General features: G+C 39.3%; 1 protein-coding gene across 1 annotated transcript in view; it reads left to right on the top strand.

Moving 5' to 3' along the window:
• The window catches only part of BTBD8 (BTB domain containing 8), a 93431-nt gene that overhangs the window by 7463 nt on the left and 69079 nt on the right, over positions 1 to 16889 (top strand). The window contains exons 2-3 of the mRNA XM_068966222.1: positions 179 to 373; positions 16550 to 16785. Of these exons, the coding sequence (XP_068822323.1) occupies positions 179 to 373; positions 16550 to 16785 (431 nt within the window). The remainder of the gene's footprint in view (positions 1 to 178; positions 374 to 16549; positions 16786 to 16889) is intronic.

Below are 16889 nucleotides of genomic sequence, written 5' to 3'. Positions count from 1 at the left end.
ATTCTAAACCAACATTAAGCAATATTCTTTGAATGAATTGAGAATAAACTCATTTTCATATTATGTTATCTGTATTTTTAGTTTATGTGTTATTTTTAAAACTTATTTTATGAAAATGAGTGTATTATATATTTCTAAGCATCACTAATTAAACTGTGGTTCCTTTTTATTCCTATAGGCTTCTAAGAGAAGAAGTACATACAGATGTTACTTTCTCTATAGGTTGTACTTTGTTCAAAGCACACAAAGCAGTCCTTTTAGCAAGGGTTCCTGATTTCTATTTTCATACTGTTGGACATAGAGATAACTTAAAAAATCATGAACATGTCGCTGTGGAGAACTTTGAAGCTTCAGAATTTAGAACATTTTTACAGTAAGTGCTTTCTTTATCTTTTTTCCTCTTATTTAAATCTAGTATGTATTTGTTTATCTTTTAAACATATATGTGTGTTTATTTCATATATTTTCATAGCTGTTTTATAGCCTTCTAAGAAATCCATTCATTTAAATTCCATATTATCATAATAATTAGTGTTAGTAGAGTCTAAGTATTAGGATTAAGAGTGTTTAGAGGATTTGTATTCAGAAAGGCTAATTTCTCATTTGAGATTGATCCTGAGAGAAGGCAAATGGTACCGCTGTCCAGTAATTTGAATGAATTACTCTATGCTGAGGTTTCTTAACCCTGGCACTATTAAGTTGGATAATTCTTTGTTGGGTGGGGACTGTGCTGTGCATTCTAGGATGTTTAGCAGCATCTCTGGCCTTCGGCCACTGGCTGTCATTGGCCTTCCTGAGCCCTGACCCCAAGTTGTAAATACCACAATGTTTTCAGAGATTGCCAAATGCCCTCTGTGAGGTAGAATTGCCCCCTGTTGAGAACCATTGCAACATACTGACTTCTGTATTATTGTTATGTAAAGCATTAAATTCAGAGAAGGCAATGGCACCCCACTCTAGTACTCTTGCCTGGAGAATCCCATGGACGGAGGAGCCTGGTGGGCTGCAGTCCATGAGGCCACTAAGAGTCGGACACGACTGAGCGACTTCACTTTCACTTTTCACTTTCATGCACTGGAGAAGGAAATGGCAACCCACTCCAGTGTTCTTGCCTGGAGAATTCCAGGGACAGAGAAGCCTGGTAGGAAACCGTCTGTGGGGTCGCGCTGAGTCGGACACGACTGAAGTGACTTAGCAGCAGCAGCAGCAGTGAGGTCTAAGTATGCACTGATTAGTGATTCTTGATTTTAGTGTTTAATAATGATGTTATGTAAATGTGGAACTAAGTTTTGAAGCCAGTACTAGGCAGTTGTGTCATTGTATAGTACTATAGGTTTGTCAATTACTGGTTTTTAAAAGCATCTTTATTGAGGTATAATTCATATAGCTCAGATGTTTCCCTTGTATAATTCAGTGATTTTAGTATTTACACAGAGTTACGATCACAATTTAATTTTGGAGCATTTTCAATACCCCCAAAAGAAACCCCTTACCCATTAGCTATCACTCTACACTCCCTCACCTCTTGCCTTAGGTAACACTAATCTATTTTCCGTGACTGTTCTGGACTTTTCACATAAAGGAAATCATGCAATTTGTGGGGGTTGAGCCTGGCTTATTTCATTAAGCATAATGTTTTCTGGGTTTATCCATATTGCTGCATATCTCTACTTCATTTCTTCTTATTGCCAAATAATATTTCATTGTATGGCAGTGCCACATTTTATATGTCCATTCTTCTGTTGATGGACATTTATGTTGTTTCCACTTTTGGTTAATGTTTCTATGAATATGCCTGTGCAGTTTGTGTGTGTGTGTGTGTGAACCCGTTTTCATTTCTCTTGAGTATATACCTAGGAGTGGAATTGCTGGATCAAATGGTGCTGTGAGGGCTTCCCTGGTAGCTCAGCTGGTAAAGAATCTGCCTGTAATGCAGAAGACCCCAGTTTGATTCCTAGGTTGGGAAGATCTCTTGGAGAAGGGATAGGCTACCCGCTCCAATATTCTTGGGCTTCCCTGATGGATCAGACAGTAAAGAATCTGCCTGCAAAGCGGGAGACCTGGGTTCTATCCCTGAGTTAGGAAGATCCCCTGGAGGAGGGCATGGCAACCCACTCTAGTATTCTTGCCTGGAGTATCCCCATGGACAAAGAAGCCTGATGGGCTACAGTACATGGGGTCACAAAGAGTAGGACACAACTGAGCAACTAAGCATAGCACAGCACATTGTGCTATGAACATTGCTATGCAATGTGTGTGTGTGTGTGTGAGAACCTGTGTTTTCATTTCTCTTGGGTCAATATACCTAGGAGTGGAATTGCTGGATCATATGGTAATTCTATGTTTAACTCTTTGAAGAAATGCCAAACTCTTTTTCCAAAGAGGCTATACCATTTTATGTGCCTTCAAACAGTGTATGAAGGTTTCATTTTCTCTACATCCTTGTAACACATGCTGTTATTTTCTGTCATTTTTATTATATCCATCCTAGTGTATGTGAAGTGATATCTCATTGAGGTTCATTTGTGCTTCCCCAGTACCTAATGATTTGGACATATTTTCTTGTGCTTGTTATTTGTATATCTGCCTTGGAGAGCTGTTTATTCACATCCTTTGTCCATTTTTCAATTGGATTATTTGTCCTTATATCATTGTTATAAAACAGTTCATGTATTCTAGATACTAGGCTCATATCAGACATATGATTTGCAAATATTTTCCTCCATTCAGTGGGTTGTCTTGATGATGTCATTTACAACACAAAAGTTTTAGATTTTTAATGTAGCCTAGTTTTTAATTTTCTTTTGTCACTTTTGCTGCTGGTATTATAGATAAGAAACCATTGGCTATTCTAGGGTCACAAAGATTTATTCTTACACTTTTTTCTACAAAGTTTTTGGGTTTATGCTTTTAGCTCTTACATTCAGGTCTATGATCCATTTTGAGTTAATTTTTGTATATACTATAAGGAAGGGGACTGGCTTTATTCTTTTGTATGTTGGATATCTAGTTGTCCCAGTACTGTTTTTGAAGAGACTGTTCTTTCTCCATTGGATTGTCAATATATCCTGTTGAAAATCAGTTGCCTATTGCTGTGGACTGAGTTGTTTCCCCTGAAAATTCATGTGTTGAGGCTCTACTGCCTAATGTGATGGTATTTGGAGATTGTACCTCCGGGAGGTAAATTAAGATTAGATGGGACCTCATGATAAGAACTGGAGAAGGCAAGGGCACCCCACTCCAGTACTCTTGCCTGGAAAATCCCATGGACAGAGGAGCCTGGTGGGCTGCAGTCCATGGGGTCGCAAAGGGTCAGACACGACTGAGCGACTTCACTTTCACGCATTGGAGGAGGAAATGGCGACCCCCTCCAGTGTTCTTGCCTGGAGAATCCCAGGGATGGGGGAGCCTGGTGGGCTGCCGTCTATGGGGTCGCACAGAGTTGGACATGACTGAAGTGACTTTGCAGCAGCAGCAGCAGCATGATGAGAACAATACCATTATAACAAGAGACACCAGAGAGAGAGTTGTTCTCTCTCTGTTTATGCCATGTAAGGATACAGTGAAAAGGTGACTAACTGCAAGCCATAGCGAGTTCTCACCAGAACCCCAGCATGGTGGCACCTGATCTTGATGTCTAGCCTCCAGAACTGTGAGAAATAAAGTTCTGTTTAAGTCACCAGTCTGTGATTTTTGTTATGGCAGCCCAAGGTGACTAAAGCATAGACATTAGGGTTTATTAGTGGTCTCTCAATTCATGTCCTTTGGTCTGTATGTCTATCCTTAATACTAGTACCAATTATCAGTTTAACTTTTATGAGAAATCAGAGTTGGATTTTTGTGTTGTTATGTCCTGAGTCCTAGGTATTTTTTAGATTCTAGTCTTCTGGTTATTTGCTAACATACTTTTTGCCTATAATAAAAATGTTGACTTTAGTGTAGAATATTCTTTTGGATAATTAAACTTTAAATATATGTGTGTGATTTGGCTTATTTTTCTTCATTTTATGCTATGACAGTTGCTTAAATGATCTGTTTTTATTATTTCAGAGTTTTTTCATATGAAGCTACAATAAGCATAAACAGAAAATTGTCTAACTTTGGCTTTCTGTTTGTAAGAACAGTATGATATGCTGTAATTTAAACAGATATTTTAAGTGTAATTTAGAAAATCATTATGTTTCCAGTATATATCATTGGTTCATTGTTGAGTTCCAACCTTCAGTTGTAAAATACTGCATACACTTTGGTTTTTCTAGTAGGTGGTGGTATAGTGGCTTTGTTGTAGAGTAGGCTCTGTGGTGCGTTCTCCTGGTAAAACTCTATTAGCCTTTGCCCTGCTTCATTCCATATTCCAAGGCCAAATTTGCCTGTTACTCCAGGTGTTTCTTGACTTCCTACTTTTGCATTCCAGTCCCCTATAATGAAAAGGACATCTTTTCTGGATGTTAATTCTAAAAGGTCTTGTAGGTCTTCACAGAACCGTTCAACTTCAGCTTCTTCAGCGTTATTGGTTGGGGCATAGATTTAGATGACTATGATATTGAATGGTTTGCCTTGGAAATGAACAGAGATCATTCTGTCATTTTTGAGATTGCATCCAAGTACTGCATTTCAGACTCTTGTTGACCATGAGGGTTACTCCATTTCTTCTAAGGGATTCCTGCCCACAGTAGTAGATATAATGGTCATCTGAGTTAAATTTACCCATTCCAGTCCATTTTAGTTCGCTGATTCCTAGAATGTCGATGTTCACTCTTGTCATCTCCTGTTCGACCACTTCCAATTTGCCTTGATTCGTGGACCTAACATTCCAGGTTCCTATGCAATATTGCTCTTTATACCACTGGACCTTGCTTCTATCACCAGTCACATCCACAGCTGGGTATTGTTTTTGCTTTGGCTCCATCCCTTCATTCTGGAGTTGTTTCTCCACTGATCTACAGTAGCATATTGGGCACCTACTGACCCGGGGAGTACCCCTTTCAGTATCCTATCATTTTGCCTTTTCATACTGTTCATGGGGTTCTCAAGGCAAGAATACTGAAGTGGTTTGCCATTCCCTTCTCCAGTGGACCACATTCTGTCAGACCTCTCCACCATGACCCGCCCATCTTGGGTGGCCCCTCACGGCATGGCTTAGTTTCATTGAATTAGACAAGGCTGTGGTCCGTGTGATTAGATTGACTAGTTTTCTTTGCTTATGGTTTCAGTGTGTCTGCCCTCTGATGCCCCCTGGCAACACCTACCGTCTTAACTGGGTTTCTCTTATCTTGGACTTGGGGTATCTCTTCACAGCTGCTCCAGCAAAGCGCAGCTGCTGCTCCTTACCTTGGACCAGGGGTATCACCTCACTGCTGCCCCTCCTAACCCTGGACATGGAGTTGCTCCTCTCAGCCGCTGCCTCTAGCCTCAGGCGGGGGGTGGTTCCTCCTGGCCACCGCCCCTGACCTTGGGTGTGGGGTATCTCCAACAACAAAAGAGAAGACTCTACACAAGGACATCACCAGACGGTTAACACCAAAATCAGATTGATTATATTCTTTGCAGCCAAAGATGGAGAAGCCCTATACAGTCAGCGAAAACAAGACTGGGAGCTGACTATGGCTCAGATCATGAATTCCTTATTGCCAAATTCAGACTTAAATTGAAGAAAGTAGAGAAAACCACTAGACCATTCAGGTATGACCTAAATCAAATCCCTTATGATTATACAGTGAAAATGAGAAATAGATTTAAGGGACTAGATCTGATAGACAGAGTGCCTGATGAACTATGGATGGAGGTTCGTGACATTGTACAGGAGACAGGGATCAAGACCATCCCCATGGAAGATAAATGCAAAAAAGCAAAATGGCTGTCTGGGGAGGCCTTGCATATAGCTGTGAAAAGAAGAGAAGCGAAAAGCAAAGGAGAAAAGGAAAGATATAAGCATCTGAATGCAGAGTTCCAAAGAATAGCAAGGAGACATAAGAAAGCCTTCCTCAGTGATCAATGCAAAGAAATAGAGGAAAACAATAGAATGGGAAAGACTAGAGATCTCTTCAAGAAAATTAGAGATACCAAGGGAACATTTCATGCAAAGTTGGGCTTGATAAAGGACAGAAATGGTATGGACCTAACAGAAGCAGAAGTCGCAAGAAAACACAGAAGAACTGTCCAAAAAAGATCTTCACAACCCAGATAATCACGATGGTGTGATCACTCATCTAGAGCCAGGCATCCTGGAATTTGAAGTCAAGTGGGCCTTAGAAAGCATCACTACAAACACAGCTGGTGGAGATGATGGCATTCCAGTTGAGCTGTTTCAAATCCTGAAAGATGATGCTGTGAAAGTGCTGCACTCAATATGCCAGCAAATTTGGAAAACTCAGCAGTGGCCACAGGACTGGAAAAGGTCAGTTTTCATTCCAATTCCAAAGAAAGGCAATGCCAAAGAATGCTCAAATTACCACACAGTTGCACTCATCTCACACACCAGTAAAGTAATGCTCAAAATTCTCCAAGCCAGGCTTCAGCAGTACGTGAACCATGAACTTCCTAATGTTCAAGCTGGTTTCAGAAAAGGCAGAGGAACCAGAGATCAAATTGCCAACATCTGCTGGATCATAGAAAAAGCAAGAGAGTTCCAGAAAAACATCTATTTCTGCTTTATTAACTATGCCAAACCCTTTGACTATGTGGATCACAATAAACTGTGGAAAATTCTGAGAGGGATGGGAATACCAGACCACCTGACCTGGCTCTTAAGAAACCTATATGCAGGTCAGGAAGCAGCAGTTAGAACTGGACATGGAACAACAGACTGGTTCCAAATAGGAAAAGGAGTACATCAAGGCTGTATATTGTCACCCAGCTTATTTAACTTATATGCAGAGTACATCATGAGAAACGCTGGACTGGAAGAAACACAAGCTGGAATCAAGATTGCCGGGAGGAATAGCAATAACCTCACATATGCAGATGACACCACCCTTATGGCAGAAAGTGAAGAGGAACTGAAAAGCCTCTTGATGAAAGTAAAAGAGGAGAGTGAAAAAGTTGGCTTAAAGCTCAACATTCAGAAAATGAAGATCATGGCATCTGGTCCCATCACTTCACGGGAAATAGATGGGAAAACAGTGGAAACAGTGTCAGACTTTATTTTCTTGGACTACAAAATCACTGCAGATGGTAATTGCAGCCATGAAATTAAAAGACGCTTACTCCTTGGAAGGAAAGTTATGACCATCCTAGATAGCATATTCAAAAGCAGAGACATTACTTTGCTGACTAAGGTCTGTCTAGTCAAGGCTATGGTTTTTCCTGTGGTCATGTATGGATGTGAGAGTTGGACTGTGAAGATTGCTGAGCACTGAAGAATTGATGCTTTTGAACTGTGGTGTTGGAGAAGACTCTTGGGAGTCCTTTGGACTGCAAGGAGATCCAACCCAGTCCATTCTAAAGGAGATCAGTGCTGGGTGTTCTTTGGAAGGAATGATGTTAAAGCTGAAACTCCAATATTTTGGCTACCTCATGCAAAGAGTTGACTCATTGGGAAAGACTCTGATGCTGGGAGGGACTGGGGGCAGGAGGAGAATGGGATGACAGAAGATGAGATGGCTGGATGGCATCACCGACTCGATGGACGTGAGTTTGACTGAACTCCGGGAGTTGATGATGGACAGGGAGGCCTGGCGTGCTGCAATTCATGGGGTCGCAGAGTTGGACACGACTGAGTGACTGGACTGAGGCTTTGTGGTCAAGCAAGTCTACCATTTCTAACTGTGTGAATATGAATCACTCTAATTGCTTCCCGTTAGTTTTATCAGCTTAATAAAATGGATATAATAAGAATACCTACCTCATAATGTTGTTGCAAAGGTTAAATTAGATGCTTTTAAAGCACTTAGCACAGTGACCTGGCATATGGTAAGCACTGAATAGTTTTTAGTAAGTGTTATTCCTAGTAGTCGCCCTATGAAATTATACATTTCTCCAGCTACTGAGTGTACGTTTAGAAGAAGATGCTTGGGAAATGTCAAATTTTGTATATTAGAGAAAGAGAAATTATATTAATGCCACCCTTTATTTGTTATCATTGAAGTGTTAGGGGGAAAAGATCAAACGAGACACAATATGGTAGAGTGGAGGAAGCACTGAATCTGGCAACAAGACAGAGCTGCCTTTTGCCTGTGCATTACCTTGTTTTATGATTTCTTTGAGTCTCAGTTTTCTCATATTTAGAATAATAAAGTTGGAGTAAATGACTTTGTGCTTCCTAGCACTTCACAACCCTCTATTTTAAGCCCTTAATCACATTCTGTTTCATGTTAGATTAGTGATGAATGTCTGAAGTATGTTAGGTAAGCTCTTTGAGATTGAATCTGCTCATCAATGTGAACATTCCTAATGATATCTCATCAGTGTCTTGCATATAGAAAATTCTTGTAACATACCTCCTCCCTCCCCTTTCTTTAATTTATTTTTTTATTGAAGGATAATTGCTTTGAAGAATTTTGTTGTTTTCTCTCAAACCTCAATGTGAATCAGCCATAGGCATACATATGTTCCCTCCCTTTTGAACCTCCCTCCCATTTTCCTCCCCATCCCACCCCTCTAGGTTGATACAGAGCCCCTCTTTGAGTTTCCTGAACCACACAGCAAATTCCCATTGGCTATCTCTTTTACATACGGTAATATAAGGTTCCATGTTACCCTTTCCATACATCTCACCCTCTACTCTCTCCCCTACGTCCATAAGTCTATTCTCTATGTTTATTTCTCCATTGCTGCCCTGTAAATAAATTTGTCGGTACCATTTTTCTAGATTCCATATATATGCATTAGAATATATTTATCTTTCTTTTTCTGAGTTACTTTACTCTGTATAATAGGTTTTAGATTCATCCCACCTCATTAGGACTGACTCAAATATGTACCGTTTTATAGCTGATTAGTATTCCATTATGTATATGTACCACAACTTCTTTATCCATTCATCTGTCAGTGGACATCTAGGTTGCTTTCATGTTCTAGCTATTGTAATTAGTGCTGCAATGAACAATGGAATACATGTGTCTCTTTCAGTTTTGGTTTCCTCAGGGTATATGCCTAGGAGTGGGATTGCTGGGTCATATGGTGGTTTTATTCCTAGTTTTTAAAGGAATCTCCATACCATCTTCCATAGTGGCTGTATCAATTTACATTCCCACCAACAGTGCAGGAGCGTTCCCTTTTCTCCACACCCTCTCCAGCATTTATTGTTTGTAGACCTTTGGATGATGGCCATTCTGACCGGTGTGAGGTGATATCTCATTGTAGTTTTGATTTGTATTTCTCTAATAATGAGCTGTTTTGTGCATCTTTTCATGTGTTTGTTAGCCATCTGTATGTCTTCTTTGGACAAATGTCTGTTTAGGTCTTTTTCCCACTTTTGATTGGGTTGTTTGTTTTTCTGGTATTGAGTTGTGTGAACTGCTTGTATATTTTGGAAATTAATCCTTTGTCAGTTGTTTCATTTGCTATTATTTTCTCCCATTATGAAGGTTGTCTTTTCACCTTGCTTATAGTTTCCTTTCCTGTGCAAAAGCTTTTAAGTTTAATCAGGTCCCACTTGTTTACTTTTGTTTTTATTTCTGTTACTCTAGGAGGTGGGTCATAGAGGATCTGCTTTGCATTATGTCATTGAGTGTTCTATGTTTTCCTCTAAGAGTTTTATAGCTTCTTGTCTTACATTTAGATCTTCAGTCCATTTTGAGTTTATCTTTGTGTATGGTGGTAGGAAGTGTTCTAATTTCATTCTTTTACAGTTTTCCCAGCACCATTTAGTGAAGATGCTGTCTTTGTCCCATTGTATATTCTTGCCTCCTTTTTGTCAAAAATAAGGTACCCACAGCTGCATGGGTGTATATCTGGGCTTTCTATCTTGTTCCATTGGTCTATATTTCTGTTTTTGTGCCAGGACCATACTGTCTTGATGACTGTAGCTTTGTAGTAGAATCTGAAGTCGGGAAGGTTGATTCCTCCAGCTCCATTCTTCTTTCTCGAGACTGCTTTGGCTGTTCAGGGTCTTTTGTGTTTCCATGTGAATTGTGAAATTTTTTGTTCTAGTTCTGTGAAAAATGCTGTTAGTAATTTGATAGGAATCACATTGAATCTGTATTACGTTTGGTAGTATAGTCATTTTCATAATATTCTTTCTACCCAGGAACATGGAATATTTCTCCATCTGTTTATGTCATCTTTGATTTCTTTCATCAGTGTCTTATAATTTTCTGTGTACAGTTCTTTTGTCTCCTGAGGTAAGTTTATTCCTAGATATTTAATTTCTTTTTGTTGCAATGATAAATGGGCTTGATTCCTTAATTTCTCTTTCTGATTTTTCATTGTTAGTATATAGAAATGCCAGTGACTTCTGTGTATTGATTTTGTATCCTGCAACTTTGCTAAATTCACTGATTAGCTCTAGTAATACCTTCTCTCCTTTTAAAAAGGAGATTGTATTGAAATTTGTCTGTGTTAATATAAAGCGTAAGGAGAGGAATATAAAGTATTGAGATTATGATATTTTTAATAAAAATTCTGATCAAAGAGTCTTTGAAAAAAATTTATATATATAGCAACTTCAGATATGGCTCAAATGATTAGCAGTGGAAAGTACTGATAGTTTTTTCTTTATGACCTCGTGATAAAAATCTTTGATTTCCTAAGACTGACCGCACTATAGTTGTCTGAGAATGTGTGTGCATGTTTATGTGTGGGTAAAAAGGGAAGATCTTTAAATTTTCATTTTAACATAAATGCTAGGATAAAATGTCAACCAAGTAAATACATAGAACAGCAGCACAGCATGAACGATTCCATTTCCCCTACAGCTTTCTCAAGTGACGGCTGTTTTCTTTCCCAAATCCCTTATACTAGTAGGGTCGAAGTGGGTGGAACAGGTACCTTGTAATATTAACTATGTGTATAGACAGCATGGCAGCCCACTCCAGTATTCTTGCCTGGAGAATCCCATGGACAGAGGAGTCTAGTGGGCTGCAGTCCACGGGGTAGCAAAGAACTGGACACGACTGAAGCGACTGAGCACATATATATATCTTGGACCCTCACTGACTGGGGAAAGACTGCCCCTCTCAGAGTTAGCTAATTCCCAGAGCATGCCTTTGATATGCAAACCAAGTGATCGTGAATCCATTCCTATACCCACCTTTCCCTCTGGTTCTTACACTCCAGAAGAGAACACTTCTCTGCCCTAATCATCCCAGAGCCAGATACCAGACAACCAGAGACCACCTTTATAGCTCAGAGCCCCTTCTTACCCAAATTATTCAAACTCTTTAGTCCTAAACTTGCTCAGCTGCTTACTTTGCCTCACTCATTCCTTCCTCCAAAACCACTTTTGCTCCCTCCTTTTTCCTCCAAATCGATCCTGTTGCACAATTCTACCTGTTGAGTACTTTGCTTCTGACACTTCCGGTCACGAGATTTGTAGTTTTTTCCCCTCACCAAGCAATTCTCAGGTTCTCCAGATATCAGTTGGGTGTCCTACAGATTTAATTCAGTCCTGACACTGTCTACCTGGAGATTGTTACCTGTGCTTTTGACCATCTGAATGCAGATTCCTATGACCCCTCCCTCAGGTTCAGCTCATTTGCTGGAGCAGCTCCTAGGACTCAGGAAAATATTTTACTTGACGTATTATTGGTAAAAACTCAGAAACAGCAAGATGGAGGTGATGCATAGGGCACGGGTTATGGGAAGCAGCTTCCATGCCCTCTCAGGGTTCACTACTCTCCCAGTACCTCCATGTGTCCACCAACCCAGAGGCTCACTTAAACCCATCTAAAGATGCAGGCTTCATTACATAGGCATGATTGATTAGTGTGTGTTAGTAGCTCAGTCATGTCCAAATCTTTGTGACCCCATGGACAGTAGCCCGCCCGGTTCCCATGGAATTCTCCAGAGAATACTGAAGTGGGTTGCCATTTCCTTCTCCAGGGGATCTTCCTGACCCAGGGATTGAATCTGGATCCCCCACATTGCAGGCAGATTCTTCACCGTCTGAACCACCAGGGAAGCCCAATCATTGGTCGTTGGTGGTTAATTTAGCCTCTCCCCTCTCCAGAGGTGGAGGGAAGAGCTTAGTTCCAACCTTCAAAGCACTTGGTTGGTTTTCCTGGATTCCAGTTCCCATCATTATGGGCTTTCTAAAAGTTACCTACCTCACTAATGTAAACTCTGGTGCGGTTTAAAGGGGCTTGCTGTGGATAACGAAAGACATACATTCCATTTTTATCCTTCTGGAGCTATTTCAGAAACTGGAAATAAAACTAAGTGCTATAATAAAGTCTATACCCCAACCAGTAATGCTGAAGTAGCTGAAGTTGAGTGGTTCTATGAAGGCCTACAAGACCTTCTAGAACTAACACCCCCAAAAATGTCCTTTTCATTACAGGGGACTGAAATGCAAAAGTAGGAAGTCAAGAAATACCTGCAGTAACAGGCAACTTTGGCCTTAAAGTACAAAATGAAGCAGGGCAAAGGCTAACAAGAGTTTTGCCAAGAGAACGCACTGGTCATAGTAAACACCCTCTTCCAACAACACAAGAAAAGGCTCTACACATGGACATGACCAGATGGTCAACACTGAAATCAGATTGATTATATTCTTTACAGCCAAAGATGGAGAAGCTCTATACTGTCAGCAAAAACAAGAGCAGGAGCTGACTGTGGCTCAGATCATGAACTCCTTATTGGAAAATTCAGACCTAAATTGAAGACTGTAGGGAAAACCACTAGACTATTCCATTATGACCTAAGTCAAATCCCTTACAATTATATAGTGGAAGTGATAAATAGATTCTAGGGATTAGATCTGATAGAGTGCCTGAAGAACTATGGATGGAAGTTTATGACATTGTACAGGAGGCAGTGATCAAGACGATCCCCAAGAAAAAGAAATGCAAAAAGCAAAATGGTTGTCTGAGGAGGCCTTACAAATAGCTGAGAAAAGAAGAGAAGCAAAAGGCAAAGGAGAAGAGGAAAGGTATACCTATTTGAATGCAGAGTTCCAAGAATAGCAAGGAGAGACAAGAAAGCCTTCCTCAATGATCAATGAAAAGAAATAGAGGAAAACAATAGAATGGGAAAGAAAATTAGAGATACCAAGGGAACATTTCATCCAAAGATGGGCATAATAAAGGACAGAAATAGTATGGACCTAACAGAAGCAGAAGATATTAAGAAGAGGTGGCAAGAGTACACAGAAGAATGATACAAAAAAGATCTTCATGACCCAGATTACCACAATGGTGTGATCACTCACCTAGAGCCAGACATCCTGGAAAGGGAAGTCAAATGGGCCTTAGGACATCACTACGAACAAAGCTAGTGGAAGTGATGGAATTCCAGTTGAGCTATTTCAAATCCTAAAAGATGATGCTGTGAAAGTACTACACTCAGTATGTCAGCAAATTTGGAAAATTCAGCAGTGGCCACAGGACTGGAAAAGGTCAGTTTTCATTCCAGTCCCAAAGAAAGGCAATGCCAAAGAATGCTCAAACTACTGCACAGTTGCACTCATCCCACACACCAGCAAAATAATGCTCAAAATTCTCCAAGCCAGGCTTCAATTGTACACGAACCGTGAACTTTCAGATGTTCAAGATGGATTTAGAAAGGCCAGAAGACCCAGAGATCAAATTGCCAACATCCATTGGATCATTGAAAAAGCAAAAGAGTTCCAGAAAGATACCTACTTCTGCTTTATTGACTATGCCAAAGCCTTTGACTGTGTGGATCACAACAAACTGGAAAATTCAAGACCACCTGACCTGCCTCCTGAGAAATCTGTATACAGGTCAAGAAGCAGCAGTTAGAACTGGACATGGAACAACAGACTGGTTCCAGATCAGGAAAGAAGTACTTCAAGGCTGTATTATTGTCACCCAACTTATTTTAACTTATATGCAGAGTACATCATGCGAAATGCCAGGCTGGATGAAGCACAAGCTGGAATCAAGATTGCTGGGAGAAATATCAATAATCTCAGATATGCAGGTGACACCCCCTTTATGGCAGAAAGTGAAGAAGAACTGAAGAGCCTCTTGATGAAAGTGAAAGAGGAAAGTGAAAAAGTTGGCTTAAAACTGAGCACTCAAAAAACTAAGATCATGGCATCTGGTCCCATCACTTCATGGCAAATAGATGGAGAAACAAAGGAAACAGTGACAGACTTTATTTGGGGGGGCTCCAAAATCACTGCAGATGGTGATTGCAGCCATGAAATTAAAAGATGCTTGCTCCTTGGAAGAAAAGCTATGACAAACCTAGACAGCATATTAAAAAGCAGAGACATTACTTTGCCAACAAAGGTCTGACTAGTCAAAGCTATGGTTTTCCCAGTAGTCATGTATGGATGTAAGAGTTGGACTAAAGAAAGCTGAGCCCCGAAGAATTGATGCTTTTGAACTGTGGTGTTGGAGAAGACTCTTGAGAGTCCCTTGGACTGCAAGGAGATCCAACCAGTCAATCCTAAAGGAAATCAGTCCTGAATATTCATTGGAAAGACTGATGCTGCAGCTGAAGCTCCAATACTTTGGCCCCTGATGCGAAGAACTGGCTCATTGCAAATGACCCTGATGCTGGGAAAGATTGAAGGTGGGAGGAGATGGGGATGACAGAGGATGAGTTGGTTGGTTGGCATCACTGACTCAATGGACTTGAGCTTGAGCAAGCTCTGGGAGTTGGTGATGGACAGGGAAGCCTGCCCTGCTACAGTACATGGGGTTGCAAGGAGTCGGAAATGACCGAGCAACTGAACTGAATTAAACTGTAATAAATGATAGCCTATGGCTTTTACATAGGAAGTTAGAAGGGTTTTGGAATCTACGTGCTGGGAATGGTGTACAAAGTTCATATTATAAATCACAATGTCACAACACCTCTGTCAAAAATCAGTTGCCTATAAATGTATGTTCTAGACACTCAGTTTGGTTCCATTCATCCATACATCTGTCCTTATGCCAGTACCACACAGTATTGATGGCTGTAGCTTTGTAGGAAGGTAAGAATTCAGAAAATGTGAATCTTCCAAATTTGTTCTATTTAAAGATTGTTTTGGCTATCCTAGCATTTCTATTTGAATTTGAGGATTAGTTTGTCAATTTCTGCAGAAAACTAGCTGAATTTTGATAGGTATTGCACTGAATCCATAGATTAATTCAAAGAGTATTGCCATTTTAAAAATATTAAATTATCAATGGAATGTGTTTCCATTTATTTAATTGCTTTCAGCATTGTTTTGTAGCTTTCAGCATATGAAACTTGCGCTTTTTGTGAAATATCAATATATTCCTAAGTATTTTATTTTTTTGATGCTGTTGTAAATGGAGTTATTTTCTGACTTAATTTTGGATTGTTTGTTATTAGTGACTTTTGCATATTGATCTTCTGTTTTGCAACTTTGCTGAACTTGTTTAGCAAACAGTTTAGGGATGAATTTCCAATGATTTTCTATGTATATGTTTGTTATTTGTAGTTCAAGATAGCTTTACTTATTCCTTTCCAATCCAGCTGTTTCTTTTTCTTGCTTAATTGCTCTGGCTAGAATCTCCATTTAAATGTTGAACAGAAGTGGTAAGAGCAGATAGACATCCTTGCTGATCTTAGGAAGAAAGTTTTCAATTGTTTACTGTTAAGTCTGGTGTTAGCTGTGGGTTTTTCATAGGTATGCTTTATCAGGTTGAGAATGTTTACCTCCATTTCTAGTTTGCTGAATGTTTTATGACAGGATGTTGGATTTTGTCAATATATGATTCTAGGGGACATAAACGTTCACACTAGAGCATATGGTGTATGACATTGATTTTCATATGTTTAATTACCCTTGAATTCCTAAAATAAAGCCCAGTTGGTCATGATGTATAGTTCTTTTTATATGTTGTTGGATTCATTTTGCTATTATTTTGTTGAAGATTTTTTCTCTACATTAATAAGAAATATTGGTCTGTAGTTTTCTTGTGATGTCTTTGTCTCCTTTTGATTCAAGATAGTACTGGCTTCACATAATGAGTTAGGTGTTCTGTCTTATATTTTTTGGAAAAGTTTATAAGGTAAATGTGAAGTTTGCCATTAATTAATTTTCTTTCATTGGGTAATGTTCACCAGGGAGGCCACCTGGTCCTGTGTCCTCTTTGTGAGAAGTTTTTAAATACTAATTCAATCTCTTTACTTATTATTTGTCTATTCAGATACTCTTTCTTCTTAAATTAAGTTTCGTAATGTGTGTCCTTCCTAGGAATTGTCCATTTCATTTAGGTTATATAATTTGTTGGCAATTACACACTTCTTTTTTAACATTGCTTTTTTATAGCTTTACAAACTTCCTCCTATTTTAGATGGACCTTTCTTTAGTGTAGATTAAGAAGATTTTCCAACTATGTGGCTGTTATCTATGAAAGCCACACATTGTGAAACTAGGTTTTAAGAATAACCAACATTAGAGAAAAAAAAAAAAAGAATAACCAACATTATTTTTATTAATATTTTGCATTTTGTCTTTTAGGATTGTATACTCATCAAACAGAAACATAAAAAACTACGAAGAAGAAATTCTTAGGAAAAAGATAGTGGAAAGTGGAGTACCACAAAAGAAATGTGACTTCAGTGTTGGAAATTGTACTGACAATGATAGAAGGTTATCTGTAGAGTTCTTAAGTAAAAGATCATCTGATCATTCTCTTCTGAAACATGAAATTCCAAAAGATATCAACAGCAAAGAGGAAAATGTAATTTCCACTGGTGAGGTATTTTTTGTAGATTTTTATAAAATTTTATAGCCATGAAAGTAATTATATTCTAAACACTTAGAGAAAAACATACTTCAAAAATCAGCTCTATTGAAC

The sequence above is a fragment of the Capricornis sumatraensis genome, chromosome 2, assembly GCF_032405125.1.
Source record: "Capricornis sumatraensis isolate serow.1 chromosome 2, serow.2, whole genome shotgun sequence".
NCBI classification, from domain to species: domain Eukaryota; kingdom Metazoa; phylum Chordata; class Mammalia; order Artiodactyla; family Bovidae; genus Capricornis; species Capricornis sumatraensis.
This window is presented reverse-complemented; position numbering and strand designations above follow the sequence as displayed.